Source organism: Lonchura striata, chromosome 4A (assembly GCF_050655825.1).
Source record: "Lonchura striata isolate lonStrDom1 chromosome 4A, ASM5065582v1, whole genome shotgun sequence".
In the NCBI taxonomy this organism is placed as follows: Eukaryota; Metazoa; Chordata; class Aves; order Passeriformes; family Estrildidae; genus Lonchura; species Lonchura striata.
The window spans coordinates 13,178,295-13,204,398 of record NC_140742.1 but is presented as its reverse complement, the minus strand read 5'-3'; the positions used below and the strand labels follow the sequence as shown (position 1 = coordinate 13,204,398).

At 39.9% G+C, this 26,104-nt stretch overlaps 1 protein-coding gene across 9 annotated transcripts in view; it reads left to right on the top strand.

The window, feature by feature from the left end:
* AFF2 (ALF transcription elongation factor 2) overlaps positions 1-26,104 on the top strand; it is a 350,216-nt gene that overhangs the window by 206,133 nt on the left and 117,979 nt on the right. For all 9 annotated transcript variants that reach the window (XM_085570466.1, XM_085570462.1, XM_085570465.1 and 6 more), the window contains exons 5-7: positions 18,846-18,932; positions 21,850-21,886; positions 22,152-22,203. In XM_085570466.1, the coding sequence (XP_085426592.1) occupies positions 18,846-18,932; positions 21,850-21,886; positions 22,152-22,203 (176 nt within the window). The remainder of the gene's footprint in view (positions 1-18,845; positions 18,933-21,849; positions 21,887-22,151; positions 22,204-26,104) is intronic.

The window sequence follows — 26,104 nt, the reverse complement described above, 5'->3', positions numbered from 1 at the left end:
TTATATTCTAAAATTTTCAACCAAGTGAGGGGAAAGGTCTTGACTTCATTCAGACCCCTGAGTCTTCAGAGACAAAATTTCACAGTCCTTTAGATTTCCTGAAACACTTAGCTACTTATGTCATCTTGTATAAATGCCTTAAGGACTGCTCCCAATACTACAGCCAAAGGTTAATGGCAGACCAGTCTCCTGCTAATTTTACTTTTCTAACCAGGATGGCTGAGAAGGTTGTGAAAAATAATAATAATAATAAATAATAATAATAGTAATAATCACCATCATCTCTTATACAAAAGGCCAAACAGTAATGATAGCACAGATTGCATTTAACATAGGCTGCTAATACCAAACTGAAAGAGAAAGGCAAATACCTGGTGATCTACATTTTTCTGTTCCAAAATATGTTGTTTGTTGTTTTTTTTTTTTCCAACCAATGTGATGGTTTTGAGAGTGTGGATAATGTGGAAGACAGAGAATTAAAAGTATGTGCATGTAATTCACATTTTATTAATACGGATTTAAATTAAGTTGTCACTTGCTATGTGCATCCATTGAAAAATGAGTTCATTGAAATGTTGTGATCCAAAGTGCAGATGGGGTGGGAGAGCTGACATTTAAAACCAGTCTCCAGAGCTGTTACTTGTGCCACTGGTACCAGTGTTTACATCAGTGTGCCTTGCTGTCACTGCATGTGATGTGAGCCGTGTGCTGGCCCAGGGAAAGGAGGTGTGGAGGTGACACTGAGGGTGAAGAAGCAGTGATCCTTTTCCTGTCTGTGGAAAGCCTTTGCCTTGGTTTACCCCCGGCTAAAGAGTTGATAAGCCCACAACAGCACAGGAGAGAAAGGACATTTTTTTTAACTACATGTTCTGGAGGACTTGGAGTGTAAATTGTAAATTTGGGCTGGGTGTTCAGGCAATCAGCTGGACATAACCCAGCACTGCAGCTCTCATGGCTGTATCGTAACCACCTGGGCAGGCTCTGCTGTCTGGAAATCAGTCCCTGCTTAGAGGAACAAAAGAATTCTTGTACGTGCATATTCACAGTAGGAAGGCATCAAGTAACTAGATGGACTTCTGATGGTATGTGGACAGCTGTGATACTAATTAGAAGCTTTCTAGTCTGGATGCAAAACAGATCCCAAATATAGTTCAGATTGTAATAAGTGTAAAAATGACCGGAGTTAAATGAGCAAAGTCTGTAATTTGTATGGTCGCCTTCTGATGACTAGCTCCTGTCTAATGACATGGGAGAATATGTAAATTGATCAGCAGGTGAAAATGCCCTTGACTCTGCAAATTATGTGTAGGATTACCTTCCTCATGCCAATTGAAAGGACTAACGGATTTAATATGTCTCACCCACAGCTGAAGTGAGTTGTTCACATAGCAAAATTAGACTGTAACAGATATAGCCCATTATTTGCCCCTCAGTAATTGTTTTCTCTTCTAAAATACAAATAACATTGAAGAATGATGCTAAACTTAATTACAATAATTGTAATTTGAAAAATACAGGTAGGCTGTCCGGTGTGGTTACAAATGCACTTAGTAGCTGACGGGTAGTTTAAATATTTTCATGTGGAGTCTGGGGGCTTGCTGGGGAGGACATGATGTGAATTTAAAATGATTATCCAGACGTCACTGGACAAGTGAATAACGAGCTGACTGGCCTAGTAAATCATGTGAACCTGTCAAATGTGGGAACACGTTGGGGAGGAGATGATGTCAAGTAACAGTAACTTAGCAACCTGGCATTTAGCTGTCCAGAGAATGAGTAAGAGTAGCCACTTTTAAATAGCTGAGTAAATAAATGAATCCCTATACGTCTTAGGTGTGCTATAAAAATAGCCCAGCACCGTATGTTTTGTGTCAAGCTGCTTCTTTCTCCTGGATAGGGTGATTTATTATTTCTATTGAAATGAAAAAATTGATTGAAAAGTTAACCCAAGTGTAAATGTGGATCTGTGGCCTTTGTCCCTGCACTGACGTGCAGCCTTTGAAAGCATGCAAGGAACGGGTAATAGCCTGCTTTGAGAGTTGTTTTTTTCCTTCAGATTTTGCTTATGTACACAAAGATTTGGATGGATAAAAACAATTAATTTCTTAGCAATTTCTAAGCCATTGCATTTTCAAGCTTTTTATCAGCATTTTCTCAATGGAGGCAGAACCAGTTTTTGCTCTCACATCAATATAAATCAAGGGGTAATTCCACTGACCTCTGATCTCATTTGAGTTCATTGAATTCTTCTTCCTCCCACACTGGTATAAATTGGCAGCAGCTCCACTTGCACTGCTGCTGCTGTTATAAAATAAAAAGGAGTTACCTCTTCATTACTTTAGGTACACATAAAAGCAGAGACCTGTTCTTTGCTCTGATGACTCTCCAGATGTGGTCTCACTCCAGAAAATGGAACAGCTCCTTCCTGGTTTGGTAGGCGATCAGCTCAATTTTGGTCTCAGTATCACCACAAACATTATCACCACAATTGTTGCATTCAGCAGCAATTCCAGGAAGGTCGAAGGAATCCTTTTCCCAGAATTTTGTGCACTGTCCAGTATGCACACAGGAAGGGTGACATCAATAGTTGGAGTCAGTTGAGGACAGCCTGGTGTAAGCTTGGAGTGCAAAAGACTCCTTGGGAGCTGGAAAAGGCAGTCTTAGGTCTTCCCAGCCCAGAGCACACTCTTGGCCCCCATGTGCTGCACCTGACCATGGCAGAAAAGGATTATCCAAATTTTTGGCCATTCACTTTTACAGTGACAACATTATGGTGGCACCTATGAGAAAAGCACTTCAGGAGCCCTATCCCAAAGCTGCCTGCATAAACTTCAGTGTGTATCATGTCTAAAGCTCAGAGCTAACTTCAGGCTGGCAGAGTGGGAAGCTGTGAGTTGATGCCAAATGTTTGGTGAGGGAGTTTTGTGTGTCCCCATTGCATGGCTGGCATGGTCCAGGTTACATGTGAGGAGAGTGATGCACTTGTGGTGTAGATCTATGGCATAAATCTGCTTTGTTCTGCCAGCTGAAGGCAAGGCAGAGTGCATGCTGCTGGGGAGGTGACAGGGAGGAAAGGTTGGCTGTCTGATCTGACAAATGTGTGTGGGTGTGCAGAGTTTCCTGTATTCGAAAGCTGGTGTTCTGCACCTGCCTGTTACAGGGATAAATGCCTCTTCAAGACGTAATGCAGCAAAAGATTAGACCTTTGTCAGGACAGACAAGCAAGGTCTGATTCCAGCTTGCAGGCACATTTATCAAATAAAGGTTTTATTTTCATAGCGGTATTAAATAAATTATTTAGCAAAGAACTTTGAAATGTAAAATCTGATCATTATGTGGGTCTATTGCAGCCTGTCTACACTGTAACAATAAAAAAAGATTACAAAAGGTATTCAGGAAAAGAGAGGGAGATTGCTGTGCACCTGTTTCAAACTCACTATTCAATTCTATTTTCTTATCTTCTTTACCATAATATTTTAAAACATATTTTTGTACTGCCAAATTGAAATATTGCTGATTTCAGTAGTATGATATAATTCTGCTATCACTGCCAGATTTACCATTGCTACTAAAATTACTGTAAAGTGAGCTGATACCACAAGAGTTTGGACATGTATTGCTGCCCCTGAAGAGAAACAAAGTACTCATGATAATGATAAGTGAACGACTGCCAGTGAAGGAGCGAAGTTTGTTTTCCAAGCTCTTCAGCATCTCTTTTCACCAAAACACCCATTTTTAGTTTCTCTCCCTCATTGAAAGTCAGCTCAGAAACAATCCACTATGTATTGCAATGTTACGTGCTCAGCATCCTCACTCTGATTAAGTACTCTGTTATGATAAAAATAATTACTTTTTATGAGACTATACAAAGTAATTGTTTTAAAGCCAGTTCAAACAAGTAAGTAATTGAAGCATAGTTATTCTCTTAGAGGAGAAAATAGTAAGTTTTGCAACTCTTGGGGAAGATCAGATGCGCTCTCTGCAGAACTTAAAAACATTGGTTATTTTATATACTACTTTTTCAAATATCACAAAGTTTTGCAGTTCCAGAAATAAGTGAAAGGGGCCAAAAATTTGGGAAGACAATTTGGTGGAGTCTTGTACTTGAGTGGAGAATGTCATAAAATTAAGATTCCCACTCCCAACTTGGAGACCCATGGGACCTGAATTCCCATCCTTTTTCATCCTTGTAACTAAAGAGTAATTCCCTTATCTTGGAGTGAAAGTGTGAAAGAAAACAGACCCAAGGAATCTGGCATGTCAGATCAACTCTGACCTTTTGTTTGCTCCCATGAACAGAAAAAGGTCCCGAGTGCTGAACTGGATGGAAAATTTTAAACATTACTGTTGTGTTACAGTGTCTGGCTCTAGCTGTACCAGGTACCCTCTCCTGAGGACTTTGTGGGCTGCATGAGTTTATGTTGTATAAAAACAAGATTAAGAACTCCAGAGCCTGTTGTGTGTCTGCCCTGGAGTGGTGCTGCTGATTCCAAAATGACAGTCTGCAATGTGGCCAAGCAGAAAAGCCATCTGAAGCTCTCATACTCCACTTACACAGCTTACTGACAGAGCATTTAGCAAAGAAATCTAGTCCTATTTTGAGATGCAGGTAGTAGACTATTTCTCTGGTCTCAGATTAATAATTTTTGTTATTTCATCTTGTCCTGTCAGAGTAAAACATGGTAAATATGGGCACTGAGTGTTTAAACTCCTAGCAATGTTACCTTTCATTTAAATAGATTGAGAATGTGTAGTCTACATTATAAATTGCTTTCGGCACAGAATGAAGACATTGAAAACATATTAAAATTGTGTTAAGCTTTCTGAAATGAATGCATGCTTTAGAAACAATTCTGGTTTGAAATGTCTGTAACATCTTCTGTGGCTCTTTCTCTCACAAATGGGAAGAGCTCCATTTTTGCAGCCCTGAGGGTGAGTGTTGCATGATTTAAATCCTGGTAGAAAGCTTCCCTGTAAGTCAGCACTGCTGAGGAGGCTCATGGGGTCCATGAAGGATAACTCAGTCTAATCTCAATCTGTCAAGAGAAGCAGACTAGGAAAGGGCTAGGACACTTGCAGTGTCCAAGGGAAGACTGGACTGGGAGATATAACTGAACAAACCTTCAGAAACAGTTTCAAGAGCTTACATTTTTAACATTCTCCTTGGAAGTTTCTGGCCATGACAATCAAAAATTACTTGATGGTTAAAAGAAACATACATTAGGAAAACACTAGAGAAATTAAAGTGACGGATGAAAAAGACACCAGGTACTTGAGGCATGCTCAGTTTGTGCTTTATCTACACCTGCATGTTGCAACTTTTGATGGTTTACTGCTTTGAGCTCCTTGAAGAAAAGTAAAGAGTACAGGACAAAGTTGTCACCTGGAGCAAATCTGAAGTTTTGACTTAGAATGCCATTTTTGGGCTCAGAGATGGGTGCAGGTGTTCTGTTACAGCAGTTACCAGGAATGCTTGTTGTCACTTTCATAATGCACTGAAGTCACTCCTGACTTCTCCTTAAGGCAAGAATACAGACACCAACTGATGTATGGACCAAAACTTATTTTATTTCCTCCTGAGAGCCCCCTTGGACAAGCAGGTGGACTTTTCCTTGGGAAGAATCCCATGGTGACACAGTCAGAGTTGCCAGCCCCCATGAGGTCTGTGGAAGGAGCCCGATGTGGTCAGGCAGTCTTGTGATCATCATCTGTCCTAAGCTCAAGTTGTTCCACATTCTGAGAATGGTTCTGGAAGCTGCCTTTTGGGGAGGAGAATGTGTCTTTGCTGTGTGCCATTGGTCTGTCATGCTCCATAGTCAGCACAGCTCTTTCTGAAGGCATCTTCCTTCTTACCTGTGGAGATTGTTCCAGCTGGCAGTCTTCAGACTACACCACTTCAAATCTGCCAGTGAAAGACTGGTGTGGTTCATCTTCTCATGTCTTTGAACACCCTCTCAATAAATGCTTGAATACATAGACTTGGATAAAGCACCCTACCTTTGATCTTCCTGAATAACCTTGAGATGCCCCTCTGCTCCACTATGTCTCCTTCTGTGAAATGGTGAAATAGAACCTCACCCACACTGCCATTGTAGAAAGTTAAATTAGTTGTTAGCAGAATACATTGATGTCCTCAGCTGGAATTATTGGTGTGATAATTGGGCAAAAGCAAGGCTCTATCAGATATCTAAAATTATGCTACATACTGTGGCTTATCTGAATTTCTAACATTTCTTTAAAGAAAGCGTGTCATTGAATTTAATGTTCTGAGAAACCTTATGAACTTCCAATCTATTTTAGCTGTACATTTCAAATTATGCTTATAATTGTGTTTTTATTGAATATGAAAGTTCCTTTCAATTTCTTATTATGCTACATGGGTTTTAATATATATTTGAGAAGAATGCACACTGTGGATAGGTGGCACTTTTGAGTGTTTTCAAATTGTCACAGTAAAATTGTCACATTTGTTTAATTAACCAGTAGATCCTGCCACATTGATTTGTCAGCGGTGTAACAATTTCTTTAGATAGCTGGAAAACCTGACCAGAATGATTTTTGTATTTTTTTCCCTTTTTTTTTTATTTAATGAATTTCTCACATTTCTTTTTTTATTTAAAAGCAGTCATACAGGCACCCAGCCTTGCAGAAGTCTCCTGAAGAAAATGTCAGGTTCTAGCATTAGAATGAAGATGATTTGATTACTTCAGGGCCTTGAGGTGTTTGTTGACCATTGTTCAGAGGCAGGAGAGAAAAGCTGTCTCCAAGCAAGAATCTGCAGGTCTGACCCAAGTGCCCAGATTTGTTTTTTCAACATTCTGCATAACCTGTGTATTCTACCTGCTGAAAATGTTACTGCATGGCCTTCCAGAGCTCCTGGGGCAGGGCTCTGGTGTGCCTGTCATTAGAAACCTGTTATCAACACTCTACAGCTCTTGCTTAAATGTTTTCTCCATTCCAAAATTTCTGTTCAATGTGCAAGCAAATATTGTTGGGGAGATGGAAATACCTACTAGTACTTTGCAGGGTGAAACAGGAGCAACATGAACCCACAAGGGCATAGGAGACTGGCATGGATGGTTAACAGGAAAAAAAATGGGCAGAGTTGTATTCACTGTGTTTGCTGTGGGTTGATTGAGGGCTTTAAAGTGTGGACCAAATTTCATCTCTGGAGCTAAGCTAGAAAATGGCAGGTACTGATCTTTTGTGAGGGATGCTTTGAGATCTTCTGATGGCATTTATTGCACAAGCATTGAGTGTTAAAAGCCCCTTTGGGCTTTGTAGTCCATTAATTTCTTTGCCATGAGTATATCCTAGTAAAGAAAATGTTGTGTATACCAAGGTACAGTAACCTTTACAAATACTCTTCTGAGCTTTAGGATAAAAACACTTCATGTTTAGTTTGTAGGCGCATTCCCAGTAGTGACTTTTTTTATGTTTTAATCAAGCCAATTAATCCCTTCCCACTTATTCCAGTATTTTATAATTTCTAACTTCTTGAGTCCCCAATCTTTTCAACAAGAGGTCGGAACTGCCAGTTATCTGAAAAAGTAATGTACCAATCAAATGAAAACTGGTGCTCGGAATTTTTTTGAAGAGCAGCCCCTTGTCATTCCTGAGTTCAGACAAAAACAAAGAACATAGTTTCAACAGTGAGGCATTCACTGGAGGCTTCTTTCCATGAAAATAGTTATCACTCCTTTTTTTTCCTTGGCAATTGAGTCATTGTTTCTTTTAAAAGAGGTTGTCATGATCTCCTCATTACCATTTTTCTTAATATGATAAGTGTAAACGACAAGAAAGCGATCATGTTTGAAAGGCTACAGGAGCCCTAAGGAATGTTGCACTAACTGCTTGTGTTCTTTGAAAAGGCTTAGACTGGGAATTTGACTAAATGTATCATTCTGTCTACTTTGCAGCAGCATTGTCGTTTTCTAGCATCTTTCACTTACAACACAAGTTACCCTTCAAAAAGAATGTCATGTTACTGCATCCAGCCTTTGTGTGTCTCCAGCAAAGTGAGATCAGCAACTCCTTTTGGTAGTTGTTTGCACATAATAATTACATTGCACTTCATACTTGAAAAAAAAAAAAAAACCAAAAAAAAAAACACCACCATCCTTTGACATGTTTACTCCAGTTCATCTTTGCCTGGTAACTGGTAGTTGTCAGTGTTTGACACCAGCTGGAGCTGTGACTTGCTCCCACTGCTTGGAGCTAACTAGGCAGCCATGGGTCTGCTGGGTGGTCTTTTCTTGGGCTTGCTCCAAGTTTGTTCCAAATTGCTCATACAATCCCTGATAAACTATTACTAATGAACATTTTGCTATTCCTTTTGGGCCATCTAGAAGCAAAAAAGACAATACATGTCATCGTCTAGTAATGTAGAGATACGATGTTTAAATGCCAGAGCCCTGAATTTACAGCATTTCAGTGCTGTGGCTTTTGTGTCCTATTCATTGATTTTCCTGTGGGAAAAGAAGTAGCGTAGTGCTTTGAGACAGGAAGGTTACGGACTTTGCCCTTTTTCAGCCCTGTTTTTAGGAGTTTGTTTCAATGTAGTTTGCTGTCAGAAGATTTTAAAAATGCAGACACAGGAGGCTCTATCAATCTGGTGCACAGTCAGAACACGCTGATTTCAGACGGGACTGCTCTGTCCGGGACCAGGCATCCTCAGCTGTCATATGTCTTAGTGGCAGTCCCAAGTATTTAACATTTCCAGCCTCCAACTAGCTTTGTAAGAAAAAACATGCTGGGAAATGAGGAATCAAATGTATGAAACAGTGGGAATCTGTCTACCAGAAATACTCTGAAGCCTCCATACCTTAAAGGAGATCAAAAAAGACCTCGGCATGTTTTGGCTTCACTTTTCTTTACTGTGTAAACTGGCTTATTTGGATAAGGCTGACATGCCAAAAAAGTATATGTTGTATCAAAACATCTTCTCTAGCATACATCCATTTTTTCTACACCTGTTAGCTTAGCAGGAGTGGATCAAAGGGGAGTGCTGGCATGATTTACAGGACACACAGATGCAGGAACAGACCTGCTTCAAGGCGCAAGTGAGGAAAAGGAAATTCAGACTGAAATGTTTGTTCTTTTCTAAAGGCTACAATTACTATAATAAATGCCAGGTTGCATGAGAGGGTTTCAGGTGGCTGGTTAGGTCTTTCTGTTAGAGAATGGAATTAAAGGGTTGAGCATGAGAGGCTCTACCTCTGTGTTACAGATGAGGACCCATAGTGTATTGTTTGGCAAACATGCTAAGCTTTTTAACTTTACAAAAGAAACCAAGGTGACAAAATTAGAGGAACCAGTCATCAGGCTTTGTATATCTAGGGCTTGCTGAATACTGATCAAGCTGTGCCTGTGTTATCCATACATTTTGGATACATCCATTGGATTTTTCAGCCCATAATCTCTATTCCAAATTTTCAGACAATATTCAGAAGTTTTACCACTGCTCTAGGCATTATATGAGACAAAAAATGAGACAGTTTGTGCCCTGCAGAGTATTAATAGTCTCTGAAGTAGGCACTGGGAAGATAACCATGCTTCACAGGGGAAAGTGAATTCTTCATGCATGAAGGGAGAAGCAAGTTCTCAACTGAGATGCATGGCAGGGAGAGCATCACATAGACAAGGAAAAGGAATGGTGAAAAAAGACAGCTTTGTAAGGGCAGGTTTCAGCTTTTCTAGGTGTTCACTGTGTCTTTGCTTCAGTCTCAGACTGCTGGTTTAACGGCATTACAATGGAGGTGATGAGACTGTGTAAGAACAACATCAAAAACAAATGCCACCCTGGCACACACCCCCGCAGGAAAACCCTGCTGCAATACTGCCTGTGTGGTAAGCAGAGTAAGAGATTTGGCAGAGTCGGCTTGGAAGGCAAAGAAACAGCTTTTGTAAGGATTTCAGTGTGTATTGTACAGCAGTGTGTGGTAGCTTCATTTCTTTGTATTTGATTAGTAACAACTCAGAGTCCAGTTTTAATGAAAGCAAATCATGGCTTAAACAAAAGAATTGGGCTTTAAATTTAAATCAGTTGCCTAACTTGGTTTCTTAATGTCCCCCTATATGCTGTTTCAGGTAATTAACCCTTCTGTTTTAAAGCTATAGCCAGTATCTTCTGGCACAAGTTAATGCTTTCAAATTCCTCATGATTTTTGGACTCAGTTTCATCATATTGTCAAGATGTAAGTTATAAGCTGGTTACATAGATCTAAAAATTACTGCACAATATACAACTTACACAGTTTCTGTGCTAAGCTTACAGAACAAGAGGTTTTGTGGTTTAGCAATCTAATTTTGCCTGATACTGGATTTGGAGATTTTATTTTTTCACTATGCTGCCATAAGTTGCTTCAGAAATTTAATGCATTTCATAATAAATTCCATTGATAAGGTCTTGTCCTGTAACTATATAACACCCTGTTGTACTCGTATGAAAAAACCCATGAATTGATTACATCTGGCAATGTAAAGGAGATGATGTAATGTATTGTATAAATGCACACAGTGGAGTGCCTCAGGGTAGGAGTAGTCTTGTTTTGTAACTGTAATTTATAGTTCTGCTCTCCTCTTGGTGTGAACCCTAAGTTTCAGAGAAGAAAACAGGCAATTCAAGACATGCTTTCCTGCTTGTGAAGCTGAGGATGGATGGAACAAATTACCAGATTCCCTTAAACAAGTGCCAGCAGTGAATAGTTTCAAAACACAGTTGCTTATTTGCTTGGAGAATGGGTTTTTGCCAATGTTTTTTAAATTGCAGAGATGAAATTATATGTTGGTATTAGTAACTTTTGAAAGAATTAGCTTTTTATTACTTATTGTGCCTTTGTTTATACTATACCCTTGTAGTGCCAGGATGTTATGTTGTATTTAACAGTTCAATGCATACTTCTTACCTCGTGGGGCCCTTGTGACAATAAGATGTGCCATCCCTGGGGATGGTTACCAACAAGCATTATTTTGAATAAATAAAATCAGTGGGATATAGCAGCGGGGTTGAGAAGCTGCCAAGAACAGGAGGTGTTGCATTGGCCATACTGTCCACAGGGCTCTGGTTCTGTGTATTGGGCAGCAAAGCATGAGTTAGTTTAGTTTAGTTTAGTTTAGTTACCAGGAGTGACAGCTGAAGGATGCCTTGCTTCCTGGAACTGGGTTTGGTACCTGTGACAGCAGGTACCTGGATATTTATGGATGTATCATTGACTTCTAAAACTGGTGTTAGCTGCTGTGAACCCAATATCCAATTCTGGATGCTGTATGAAACAGAAAAGGTCCCAGCCCAACAGAAAATTTTTAACTATGGAGAATCAGGATTTTGCTCTCATGATTGCCATGGTGTTCCTGAAGTGCTCTGTGAAAGACACAGCACCCAACCAGAGGAGCAGGACCTCAAGTCTGACCCATCTGATGTTGATGTTCCTGACCCATCAGTAGGTCTGTGCAGAGGAACAGGAATAACAGGAATAACTGGAAGTTACATAGAAATAGAAGCACCTCCTGTGGCCCAGCATCTCATATGTGCCTGGCAAAACTTTGATCATCCTCTCCTTGCACACCACCATTATGGCCTGCCCTTAACAAACCCCTGCAGCTGACAAGATTCCTCCTGCCTGTCCTGACTGGGAAGCAGAGTTACCACTCCAGTCTGTTGTTATTCCTGGTCAGTACGTGCCTGTCTTTGGAGCATTTGGAAGCTCATGGCTCGTCACAAAGACCCTGGCTCCTGCTCATCTCCTGGAGTTTGGCTGGAAGCTCAGACAATGGTGGAAGACAAAGACGTGGTGGTTCAGAGAGGCTGTCATACAGGCTGGGTGTATCTACCTTTGACTTCCTGACTTCCAGCATCCTCATTTCCCACTGCACCCTTCATTCTCTCATCACATAACACTTGTCAAGAAAGCTGTCCTGTGTGCTTGCTATTAGGTCCTGCTTCATTTTTTAAATTATGTGATTATTTTTGCGAGTTATATTCTGTGAACTCCCCATGTCCTACATGCACTTCACTCGTACTGGAGTTTAAGCCTGGCAGGAGTAGGGATGCAGCTGCTGCAGATTTGTGGTTCTGTTCAGCTCATCATAATGGTCTTCCTATGGTGGGTCCATAAGGGATTGTGCTGCATGCTCCTGAAAATACTAAGAACACATGAGAAGGTGCTGGAGGGCACAAAACCTGCTTGGTATTGAACTGAAGGATTGGTTGTCCTAGGCAATGTAATACATTCAGGCCAGTTTTTGACCATATTATCTTTCTGAAGTGGAAGAAAATTCAGATTTTTCCTGAAGAAAATTATCCTGATCCACCTTGGAAAAAGCATTCGCCCTGTTTGACAGAGGAGCCTTGGGGGTGAACTCCTGTATGCACAGCGTGGAGCATTTGGGGCCAGGCCCAGCAGGGAGCTGAACCTTTGGCAGGGCACACACACTTTTACATAGGTTATGGTTTCCTTAGGACCATAGCAGACTTGTGAAATTGAATCCAGTGGTGGGTTCATGTGGTGTGTCTTCATTTTTCTCCCCCTGAAATAGCCTCTTGAGCTCCTGAGATACCTTCTCACTGTAATGGAGCGTTGTTTTTCTTCACATATATGAGATTGGTTAGAGCAGTAAGTGCATCAATCATGATTTACTCTTTTTTTTTATTGTCTTGTAAATGCTCTAAGCAAAGAATATGAGTGTTATTAGTTATAAAAGATACATATGAGGAAAATATATTGAAAAGTTTGAGATATACGGAAGTCATAGAGTACTGAGAAACTCAACAGAAAAAGAAAATACTCATATTTCTTTGTGGATTTCCAAATGCTAACGAAGTAGGAAAGAAAAACATATGCTCTAAAATTTATAGTCAACCACAATTGGCTTCTAAAGCAATTTCTATATTCATTTTCACAGGATATAATTTTTGTCTGTCCCCTTCTTGTTAAAATGGAAAGAAATATTAATTTACCATTGGATGATATGGAATGCATGCTATTATTCCCCAGCTGGCAAAGGGAACTTATTAGTCATCATTGATAAAACCCACAGGTGAACACTGTGGTTTAGGCTGTGGTCAGAAAAATGGTTGCTTTTTGTAGAATCAACTCCAGTTTTTCAATAGTAAACTCAGGCATGTATGCACTGTATTTCCAATTGTCTTTCAAGCAGCTTTTGGGACAGTAACAAGATAAATTCTAGTATGACAAAGACATTATTGTAAATGCCACCACATTGTTCCTCAAAGTATATGTGCTGGGCACTAGCCACTCGTAATAAATTTGCTAAAACAACTGTATGAGTAAAAGGTTTTCGGCTTTAACATTCATAGCAGGTAAAATAGCTTTCTTTGGAGGCCATCCCCCAAGTCTTTTAAATTTTTTGTTCCTCTTACAGGGAAAAAGGTTTGGTATCCCTTTGATTATGAGATTTTTTTTTTTTAAATGCTGAAATATCATAATCAATATATATTAATGAATTTGTCTATCTCATCTCTGTCAATACCAAAAATGTATCAAAATCCCTTCCAAAGAAGCCTTTGACCCAGTATAAAGCAGGCCAGATTACTGGTCAGGGTATTTCTAACTGTTTATTCAAATTATTCATTCCTTCATTAGGAATATTAATAAAAGCAATAGGTTTATTGTCTTTGTGTTCCTTTAGGCTTTAGTGCCATTTGTGTGTCATTTCCATATATAAATATATATCTGTATGTTCAATCTTTCCTTAGCCTTTCCCCCAAAGTTGAAACAGGCTGAGACAGTTTTTAATTCAGTATGCGTCTCACACAGAAAGTGTGGCTGCCCCTCATGCATTACTGGCTTCCTACCAGAGAGAGTTTGATCAGGCTTGTATAAATGCAGAAACCAGAAAGATGCTGTGAGACAAGACAGGCTTTTTACTAGGGTTGCATTGATAAATAGTTAATAAAACACTAATAAATCATTAATAGAGTCTTTAATAAATGGTAAATCACTTATTCCTATCTTTATTCAATCAAGGCAGTAGGTTGCTTAGCACCAGCTGTAACATCAAGTTTGTGATAACCTTAGAACATCTATTCTTCACGTATTATTTTTTTCTGGATGCAACTTCAACATGCTGAGTCTCCAAAAATTGCAGGAAGTTTAAAACAATAGATTTAGCTAAGATTTAAAAGTACTAAAAGTTACCTAAGATGTAAAATAGAAGGTCATTTGACAGAGACAATATCACAGGTAAGACCTCTTTAGCAGCAGTGATCTCAGACTGAATTTATTGCTAAAGATGTGTGTGGGGATGGTCCTCCTGCTCCAGTGACTGCCCTCTAATGATGTGGGCAAGTGTTGTGGCCACAGAAGAAAAAAAAAAAGGGATTATTGCTTTGTTTTTCTGCATTTTTGTGGACGTATCCACAAGAGAAGCAGTAAGGGTAAGGCTTGGCCAAACCAGTTATGATCTGTCAAAACTACAGAACAAGAAAAAGGCCTGGGAAGGGTCTTAGAAAGCTCATCATCTACTACACATCCCTGTCCCGGTGTAGGAATCAATTCTGCCTAAGCCATGCCTGGCTGATGTGTGCTTATCTTTTCTCAGGCATATTCTTCCACTGATGGAATCTGTGTAGCCCTCTGAGCAATCTGTCTCAATTCTGCAGGATCTTTACCATTAAAGAGCTTTCTCTTACCTCTAACTGGAATTTTTCTGGCTGCAGTTGAAGTTCATATCCTCCATAAAGCTGGAGAACAGATTATTCTCTCCTTTAGGAACAGCTCTTTCTGTAATTAAAGGCTGTTCTCATGTCTCCCCTCAGTTCTCCCAAGGGAAGTAGCATGAGCCCTGTATCTTGGGAGACTTCAAATTAGATCAGGCTAAGCAGTTCAGAGCACACTAGGAAAGGAAGCTGCCTCAGTAGGAACACAGAGTACACAGTCCTGGTTCTTTTTTCCATAATGGCCTCTCAGAGCCTGGCTCAGTGCTTTTATCTGTACTTAAAAACATGGTACACTTTCTTTTGAACAAGAAGGAAATTATGGAAAAATGAAATACAGAGACAGGAAATAAATCTTGAAGGCTGCTATTAATTTTAGGGACTGGTTTTGTAAAGCTATTTACCATCTGCCCTATATCCCCTGTACTCAATACTCTCCCTCTGACCTCTTCCTTAAAAACTTGCAAGTTTAAATCCTTCCCCAGTCCTCTCCTTCCATTTAAATCATGATTTGGCCTTGTACCTCTGCATCCCCAAGAAGGTTTGCTTGGCGTATTTGTGTTTGGGTGATTCATTAGATCGCATGTCTGCATGTGTCCTTCTTAGTTACTTACCTGAGGGCTTTTATAGCCAAAAAAGCCAGACTTAGCTGAAGAGACAAGCATGTCTAGCTCTAATAAATGAAACACATGGAGTCAATTAAAACAATGTTTAAATAATTTTCAGAAAGGAGGATGCTTGATGTTACTACATCAGAGGACCACAGTGACTTTTAAGCCAAGAAACAGTGCAGGTTTACTTTCTCATTTAATCTCCAGGTCTGTAAAAAAATGCATGCTTCTATAGCACTGATCTACTCACTCCAACAGTTAACATGATTTTGGAATTATTTTAAGTCCAAACCATGTGAAAATAAATCCTAACTCAATTTTGTGGGATTACTTTGTTTCCATTAAATTCCTCTTTAAAGTGTTTCATATGCTTGCTTTTATTATTTTTACTTCCAGGAATTTCTAAATACTTCCAAATTTGGTTTGATTAAAGTGTTTTCACTTTTCCTGGAAAAAACATGAATTTAATTCCCTGTCTAATTTCCCAGGTATTTACAAATTAAGGTGGTTACAGACACATCTTAATGGACACATACACAACACACACCATCTGTGTGGCTCTTTATAGTCTTAACATATTAGAAGGTCAATATATCAAGTTTCACAAGCTAAACGAAATAGAGCTTCTCAAGTACTTAAAGATGAGGGACCTCCAGCAGAAATTGGGGCACAAGAAAGAAGGGTGAAGTCATGTGGATGATTAAACAAATGACATCTTTTCTTCTGATGCTGCAGAGTAACCTGTCTGTGCTTAAGGAGCGGAGTAGGAGCGAGCTGAGCAGTCACATCCCCACAGGGTGTGGGCTTGGGATTTTTACCCTTCACTGACAGCAGTGCAGTGCCATTTTTGATGTCCTTCTGTAGCTCAGCTCTGTGTGACTGGAACATGCAGCTGTGTGGTGGTTGGTGTGGGGTTGCTGCCCAGACATTTTGAAGTGACATTTTTCATATGAGTGAACTCAAAATTTCTCTACTACTGTTCAAAGTTCTTTGGGCGACAGTGCTCTGGTACCTGTCTGTAGGTAGATGTAGGTATGTTTCTTTAGCTAACTAGATACTTTCTCACTTCTTCCACACAGTGTTGTTTTGTATATTGAGCATTAAATGTTTGTGTTATGCATGTGTGATCCTATCTGGAATTTTCTGTCCAATAATTTTCACTGCAGTGACAATTGAAGTGAAATGCTTCCATGTTGCTTGGTTGTACCTTTGTAAGAGATTTTGGTGCTCACGAGGTCACTCTGTAAAGACAGAGATGGGATAGTCCTAACATCAGTGGAGGCAGAATTTCTTACCTCATATTTGAATTTCCTCAAATAAATAGCAGGCTTCTTTTCCCACTGTTTTATGTTCACGTGTCCCCTAATAGGGAGATGACTAGCTTTGCTTACACTTCAGCCTGCCAAGTAGGTAGGCAGTGGATACTGCATGTGTTTTGACAGGCAATATTCTGAAACGTTTGCTGGCATCACCTCCCCATGAATCCCAGGCTCTCTGTACATCATTTTCTGTGTGGGCAGGAAGAGACTGAGGTCAAGCCTATAACTGTAGTCCTAGAATATTCTTAATTTCTGCCTTCAGTCAGAATGCCTGGTCCTCTTTTAATTGTGTGATACACTTGCAAGTACTTAAAAATGAGTACATAAAATTTCTTAGGAGCTACATAAAATTTCTTCATTTCTTCATTTCTTCATTTTGCTATGGAGAGATTTGCTACAAAGCAACCCCCATGGCAAAGGCTTTGGCCAAGGCATGCAGGATTTGGATTATATTTTCTCACAGAAAAGTTCACAGGATGCTGAAATCTTTTTCTGCCTTCCCCTGTGCAGAGGTCAGACAATCAGTGCCATTTCATGGTGCTCTTCCTGCCTTGGCACTGAGCTGCCACAACCTCACACCCTGGCAGGGATGAGCCATTCAGCAACTGCTCCTTTCCACCTCATTGCTGCTGCTTGGCCTTTGTCTAGTGAAAACAGGCCCTGGGCTCCACAGCAGAAACCCAGAAGTTCTTTCAGGAGTGCAGCCTGGCCCACCTGCCCAAGGAAGTCTGTATGTCTGCCTGTCCCACTGGCTGAGGACCATGGTGCAGAGTTTTCCTTTCTCCTAACCTCCTCTATGACACATAATTTGGGAGAGACACCTGTAGTTCTGAAACTTGCTGGCTCTGTCTGCAGTGAACTATAATTTGTATCAGCTGTAGCCACACAGGGCATGTGTTTAGCCAAAATTCACCCACCACATTGTCCTTTTTATACCACCTGTATTTTCTGATTCAATTGCATTATGTTATGTTTTTATTTGTGGTTCATTTGAGTGGTTGTCTTATTACCTACAGAAACTAGCCTGTTTATGAGCTTTGCTGTGACTAGCCCTGGGTTTGACCAGTGTGTAATAGCACCTGGTAAGTGTAGTTCACTGCAGTCAGGCCATTGCATACAAGATTTCTGAGATGGGATGCTCTTCTGCTCTTTGCCTCCCTTGTCTCAAGAAAGAATTCTTTCTGAGCTTTTAAGGCAAAGAAAAACAGCCAAGACAAAAACAACCAAGACAAAAGCAACTTAATGCCAGAGACAACTATTACTGCCTCTCTGCATATTTATTAAATTAAAAACAAAGATAAGTGAGAAAGAAGCAGTGTCTCCCATAAAACATACTCATTAGAAGGGCTCTGTCTAAGCCAGCACTTGTGCAGTTCCTTGGTTTTAGTGATTTTCCCCCTGCTCCAATGAGCACAAACCCCAGTGTGCTCCTGTCAGGCTTGCTGGGGCAGCAGCTCCCGGCAGTGGGAAGGAGAAGTGGGTGTGTGCTGCTCTTCTGCTGGTGCTTGGTAGCCATAGGCACCCAGGTTGTTTCTTTAAAGATAACTGGGACTTGAGTGTATGAATGATGAATAAACACACTGATAGAGAAAATGGATGGTTTTTGCTTAGATGTTCTGGTAGGCAGGTTTCACTGGATTCACCAGATTTCTCATTTTAAAGTGGAATCAATGATGCTCTGAGGCTGTGACACTGCTTACCACAGCAAGAGCGTGTGGCCAGTGCCCCAAGAAGATGCTGTGGTGATGTCTCTGCTCTCTGCTACACTGGGCATTCATGCTGCAAGCCTATTCCAGATTTTTCTAGACCTGCCTCTTGTTTCTTTTGCCATTCTGCAGTCTTAAATAGTGCTGCATCTTGCCACCATGCACTCCCCTACAGGATTGCACCCCGTGCTGTGCAGGAGGGCCCCCTTCCTGCCTAGGCTTTGCAGTTAGAGCCCAGCTCTATTCATACAGCTTGGCAGGCTGAACACAGAGGTGGAGCCAGTTGCCCTCTGATGAAGACATGGATGGTCACAATTTTCAAGAATAAAACCTGTCCTCACTCTCATTCTGAGGAAGTGCTGCCTGTGGGGTTGTTTGGGTGTTTATCAGTGACCTAAGGCTGTGAGGTGGTGGGGTGGATTCCTTGAGCAATTGCATCTCCAGGCTCAGTGGAGCTGATGGGACCATTTTTCGCTCTCTTTCTTCTCTGTGTACATGAATTTGTTTTCTAAACTTTTTCTTTTTTCCCTAGGAGATGACCCATTCCTGGCCTCCTCCTCTCACTGCTATTCACACTCCGGGCAAGGCCGAGCAGACCAAGTTTTCTATCCCAAGCAAGGTACAAGTGGGCTATTACCAGTGACCTGATTAGCATTCTGTTCTGTTGAGTGCTCTTTGCTGGAGAGTTTATTTTTGTAATTGGTCCCACTTTAAAAAATTTCTGATACTATTTTTAGTTGAAAATTCCCAATCAGACTGGTGCTACTAGTAGAACTGTTTATTTAAAGCTGCAGAAGACTCAGTGGAAGAAAAGTGAGCTTTTTATCTCTGTTGTTATGGGAGTCTTTCTACATCAAGTAAAATATATTTTGTTCGGTTTTCTTCCATTATTATTTGTGCAATGAAAAGGTTTGAAATGGACATTTTTTCCAACTTACTGATTGATTGCATGGTGAGGTTTTGGCTGCATAGACAAGTTATGGTGAGTGAAAAGGTCCTTACATGTGAAGACCATGGTGGTATCTGTCTGTGTCACACCCCAGAGGGAGGCACAGAGTCTAGGCACACTTGCCTAGAGACTGTCTCTAGTTCATGTAATCCACACTGCATTGTTAAATTGCATGATCTGAAGATGCCCTTAGCCCACATTGCATTATTGCCTTCTGGCTATGATTCCAGTAGCACTGACAGAGATCAGGCTCGTACCTGGGACAGGTTCTGCCAGAGGTATCTCATGCTGGGATTTGAACAACTGAGCTGATGGTGTTTGGGGGAGAAGAGAACTTCCCCATGATGGGAAATTTATACCATTCTGTCATAGAGCTACATAAAAGTTCCTTTCCAAAGGCAGGATCTTCAAAAATAGCTTATTAAACTGGTACTGCTTAACATTTTAGTTCAAGCAATCATATCCTGATGTAGAAGCTGGAATGTGATTTTGCTCTTACTGATTTCCCCTGTCTGAAATATAGCCACCATACTTAGTCAGAAAGAAATTAAATTAGCAATAACTGTGGCTTCTTAAACAAAACTAAAGCCAGTGCCCAGAATGTCTTATTTTAATGGAATGTGATTGTTACTGCCCTAGCACTGCCACTGTCACTGCAGTTTCCTGCTGTAGTGTGAAGCATCAGAAGTCACTGAATCAGAAAAGGGCCTGGGTGGGAAGGGACCCTAAACTTTATCTGGTTTCATGTAGTGCCCTGCCTTGGGCAGTAGACCAGGTTGCTCAGAGCCACATCCAGCCTGGCCATGAGCACTGCCAGGGATGGGGCATCCACAGCTTCTCTGGACAACTTGTTCCAGTGCCTCACCGCCCTCACAGTACAGAATCTTTTCCTGATATCTAATTTAAACCTATTCTCAGTCTGAAGTAATTTCCCTTGTCCTGTGCTATAAGCATGCTACATGTGCTTATAGAAAGCCCCTCTCCATCTTTCTTGTAGGCTCATAATTACAAGAGCATAATCCTCATTGCAAATTGGGCAAAAGTCAGTTGAACCCTTTAAGGGGAACTGTGTGAATACAGTTTTTACCTCCTGGAAGCTGGTAAATTTATACCATGTCTTAATTTATTGTTCTAATTCTGATAAGCCCTTCAGAAACTGGTTTGAGTCCTGCAGACTGACACTATCTCCATTGGTAGCAGTATAAGCAGAGCTTCAGAAAAGCTAAAATTTTGGGTTTGCTTTTCTGTTTCTAACAAATTTGCTTTGAAATTTTAAGATCCACATCAAAGTTAATTTCTGGGCACATTAAATGTTGATCCTAAAATTCTCGAACATATCACTTCAATACAAAATATAAATTAGATTTTTTTTTTTTTTTGAGCTAGCATTGCAGGAAATAGGCAAGCACATAAATGTTTCCATGCTCAGTAGTCTTACTTTAAAAAATACAACAGAAGTATCTCTTCAGAACATCACTTTAAATCAATTATGGCTGGCCAAATTATGCATCTAGGACATAATATGGCTAGGTTGTGCAGCCATATAAACCAGAGACAGACACTGTTAGAAGTTTTCAATTTAGCTGTTAAAATAAAGGTATTCTCATGAGAAACATACATTTAAAAAGTGTGATAAAAGAGGTGGAGCTTATCAAAATAATTTATCCCTTTGACATTCAAATTTGAAGTGCCCTGTTTACTCTTAGGGCATTATTTACTTCACAAGGGACTGACTGACAGCATAATATAATATTAGGAACTAATAGTGCCCTGAGAGGAAGTGCAGTGAGGGCTTTAATGACTTTAACATCCTACAGAACTAACACTTCCAGCAAAACAGAGCCAGGCTGTAGGATGAGGTTGTAAATAACACCTTAATTTCAACTGATCAAACTCAGCTTGGAAGGAAAGCTGATGACAATCACTGTGGACTGCAGAGCCTAGAGAAAAGCTAAGCCAGAAAACACTGTGACATTAAGGAAACAGCTTGGTTATTGTGAACCAACAAGAATCCTGTCATTAGCATGCTCAGAGTTGCAAGCCAGAGTCTTTGCTGGTTTTAAGTTGTTGTACTTCCATTGATTTCATTGGATTTGGACCAATTCCCATCAGGTGAAGATCTACTTCCCATGTCTTTATCAAACCCCGTGTGTCACAGTCCAAATAAATACAGTGGCTACCAGTAAAAGATTACTGTATGTCCAGGCAGTGAGATCAAACAAAAGAAAGGCAATGGCGCTGGATTTAATGAGCTCCTACACATCCATGGCGAAGCCTGGGGAAGGCTGGGGCTGCTGTGGGTGTAAATCTGTGTTGTGTCCATGAAGGGGGGTGTAGTTTACAGCAGCTGGGGACACACTCTTGCCTGAGCTCTGAAGGGTCCCTCAGTGGTGCTGTGTCTCCACAGTTGATGCTTTTTCAAACTACTGTCACTGGTGCTGCCTTAACAATGCTGTGATCCCTTCCCTGTGCCATCTCCTTCCCTGTTGGTACAGTGCCAGTGCCCTTATTCTAGCAAGCCAAGATATATCTTACCTTCTTCATCTTATTTAACTAATGCTGACATTTTGTGTGTTCTTCTTTGTAGGACTCCCAACATCTGACCTCAGGATACAATGTACAAAGTAGGTCTTTATCATCCTAGTCCTAACAGTCAGGGTTGGGTTTTTTTTTGGTTTTTTTTTTTTTTGTCTGCTTAATGTCATTAAAACAAAGGCTAAAAAATTAATTTCTGTGGTGCTAAAGCAGATCAGTTCCATTTTTTATTACATGTTATGCATTGTGGCATGTTGTGAAACCAAGTATAATTAGATGGGCTGACAGCTTTGGGTGCATTTTAATTCTACAGTAATCTTTTGACATTTGAAAATGTGTTTCCTTTGTTTGCAGAGTGGAGTGATCCAGCAGGGAAAGTTGCAACTAAGTCAGTGCCACAAAAGTCGTAAGTATTATTATTTCCAGCTTTAAATCTCATTTTAAATTTATCATAAAGCATGAGCTTATTTCTCCAAAGGTAACTAAAACCTAGCTCTGCTCATAATCTTGTCCTGGTGTTCAGGTGTTCTCTGTAGTCCTTAAAAATTAGCCATAAACCAGTTTTATGTTTCCAGTGCTTATTACTGTTTCTTCTTTTTAAGCATTAGCTAACAGAGGTATGTGTGAAAGATGAGTTTATTAAGCAGAAATAATGCTGATTTTAGTTCTACAGCTTGGCAAAATTAAATCACTTTTATGCTTCTCTCATCAGATACTAAGCCTCTTACAATAGAAAATGCAACCCAATGAACAGATGATGCAGGAATTTTTACATTCATACAGTGAGAGAGAGTAAAAACACATCATACAGAATGATTCTGCTAGCTGGTGTTGAAAAGCTGGTCTTGAGTTTCATACATTTTGAAACAGCTGAAAATCACAGATGATCTATAAATATGACAGTTGAAAATTGTGAAAGAGCTAATTCTCCATTGTGTTAAGCCATTTTAATTTGGTTCTTCTCTGGTGTAAGGCTGCAGCAGTGTAGCAGTGAGTGGAGACCGAGTTGTCTTTTACTTTTAACCCAGGTTCTCTAATTTGCAAATAGGAGCTAAATAGCAACTTTGAACTGTGGGCTATTGTTTTATACGTATGAAAATGTATGGGTCTGATTTCAGTGCAGAGCTGCTGTGTTTTTTAGTGTTAAGTGTTCTAAAGTACTGAATGCAGAATTGCACTAGCTTAACTGACAGTTGTGTAAATACAATATGTTCATTTAAAATTACTTCAAAATTATTCTAGTGGTCGCCCTTAATCTACGAAAGACAATTTTAAAAATCCTCTGGGGGAAGAAAAATCAATGTGGAGATATCTTGGCAAGTTTTAAAAATGAATTTAAATACACTGATTATTAGTGCAAGTCTGTGTACACAAAAGGGCTTGTTGGAGTTCCATGATATGTCTGTGACTGTGTGAGAGGTACAGGAATAGAGTAGATGTGGATATTGAATCCATTGATGTTCTCAGCAGGCTCTGAAGGTCCAGTTCTTTACTCATAAACTCAAGTCATGGAGGTGCTCATTCAAATACAATTGGTTGAATAAACCTTTACAAAATTGTGGCTCGACGAATGATCAAATTTTAAAATTAAATAGGTTTTTTCTGATTAAATGAGAATTGGTTAGGAATACTAATTGTATTTAGCTTAATTTGCATGAATAGCATTTATTTATTAAACTTAATAACAAATTAATTTTTGCTCTTTGCTGTTTGACGTCCAGTAATGTCTTGGTTTTTTGTGAAGACTCTAGCCACTGTACCCACAGTTCTTGGTAATAGGGTGGGTGCACTCATGTTTCAGAACATCAAAGTGATCCAAATCTAACAAACACATTCCATAATAAAAAAAAAAAGGAAAAAAATTTATTGCATCTTAAAATTATTTTTCTCTAAAAGCAAATGTATTTGGATTCCACTGTGAAAAATATTTTAGTGAGTGTACCATAAAATACAATATTTCAATAGTTTGTAACCAACAGTAATAGACTTGTCAATCATGGTTTATAGTTATAAGCCGAATTTCAAAAGAACAGTGCTTCAGAGCTCAGTGGTATATAGTGCATTTAATGGGACCAAAGCTCTCTATAGGAAGCCTGATATAAAACCCAAAGACACTGAGTACATTTTATGAACCAGTTGTTCTCTGTTCTGCTGCTTGATCTAAAGTTCCAGTACTATCAATCAGATTTCTGCTGCAATGAACTGCCTTCTTACGGTAGGTGATAGATTTTACACATGAGAGATCAGAGCTGCAATAAAGCTACTTTTATTTTTAGCTTCCAAATGAAGATCAGCTAACCCATTACTATCACTTTTTCTCTTTTACTGCAGAAAAATTGTTAAGGCAGCTTCTAAGAATTTCCACAGGGCTTTGGGAGGTTAGGAGGCAGTCCACTGTGAGGCTTGGTATTACGAGGCCAATGTGTTTCTTTAGATCTGTGTGTGCAGTTACCACCACCTTCACGGGGAATTGCAGTACTTGAGCACATAATGAAATTAAAGCAGGAGTGGGACAGGAAGATGTAATGGTGTCAAGTAGAGCTGGATAGTACAGTCCAAACAAACCCTGATAGGTGGACAGCTCCTGCAGTCATTGTGTATTTTAATGATAGAGTGTTTATCAGATTGTACTTGTATAAAGGAGGATTTAGTCTCTCTAACACTGCTTGGTTTTGGGGATATTGCAGTGTATGAGTGAAATGACAGTCCAGCTTATCCCCAGGAACATCTGTTGCTACACTCTCAGCCACTCAGTATGGTCTTACTGACTTCAAAACTATCCCCCACCAATTACATATTTTGTCAATAGGATCTGTCATCCATATTTCAGTTTGATCAAATCTTGCTGAATTTGACTCTGTTCGTCTGTATGCTTTGTTTGAGTCCATTTAACCTGGATATGTTTCTAGCTGTTACCCAACTTTTTAAAGTTCATGTGCAATTTAAGCGAAACTTAAATTATCTTTTCCATTTATATTGGTCCTAGTGACAGTCCCGTACATTCCACTGGCTTTGTTAGAGATCCAAAGGAGCTGTTAATAATGTGTTTCCATTCACCATACTGCTGAGCTGCACCATGACTACTTGAGAGGTGAATGCAGAACAGAGATACTTTACCTTCATGATGCTGCATCCTGCTCCAGCAGCCAAGCTGTGTGTATGTCATTACAGGGTTCAGGTGTAGCAACACTGGGGTCCTGGAAGATCAGACCGAAGAGATGTATGATTTTTGCAAGATAACTTCTTAGATGCACACTTCTGGGGGAAGAATGAGGATGACGTACTGCAAGGTGGATTAATTTACCAATGTGTTGCTATTGTAGAGGGATGCAAGATGCATGGCTTCTTGTCCAAGTAAAGCTTTCTGAAATAGAAATTTCATCCTTTTTATAATGTTTCAGTATACTTTGTTGCATCCACATGCTGAATAAACCAAATACCTAGTGCAGCTGGTAGAATAGAAGATAATCAGGATTTTTTCTAAATTCTGCACCTATGCACATGAGAACATGGACTTATAACTAACCTCAGCTCCTAAGTTACACTTAGAAATCTTGAAAATGAAACTTTGAACACTGATGTGCATGCATGTGTGTACTGTGGTGAATTTTTACAGCTGAAATCAGGCTATGTAAAACTGCAGCACTTGGTTTCCCTTTTTGTAATTTCAAATTCACTGTAAATCTCCGCTGGGCATTGTGCGGTCAGTTTGCAGGCACTCTGCTCTGATTAGTTTATTATGAAGCAGAGTAAGCAGGAACAGATAAGGTGCAACCAATTGCACTGCAAAGGATTTTCTGTCAGCTTCCATGAATTTGAGGGGACGGACTCAGCTCATGACTTGGGTTTCTGTTATATAATTGCCATTGCAAATATGTCATCCTCAAACATCCAGTCCTTTTGTTCTGTTTTGGTTGTTAGCATTTGGCCTTTGTCCAGTTGGAAACTACCCAGAACCTTTTTAATCAAGCACATCCTGTGTTTTGAAATCATACTGCAGAGTAGTCTTGGGTAGTTTCCATAAAAGCCTAGCTAAAAAGAAGAATGTAATCATAATGGTATTCTTCCCCTGTCATAAAATTACTTCCTATACTTACTGTATTAATACAGTATTAAAAGGCCCTTCTCATGGGCTCAGTGAACTACCGGAAACCATTAAAAACTTAGAGCAGCAAATTTTTATGGATCAGCCAAAACCAACTTCTTTTATCTATATGGAGTTTTTGTTACCCATCATGCTTAATGATACACAACCTGTGTGTGGAGTAGAGAGCAGATAAATACAGGGAGCTTAAAACTAAAGCAAG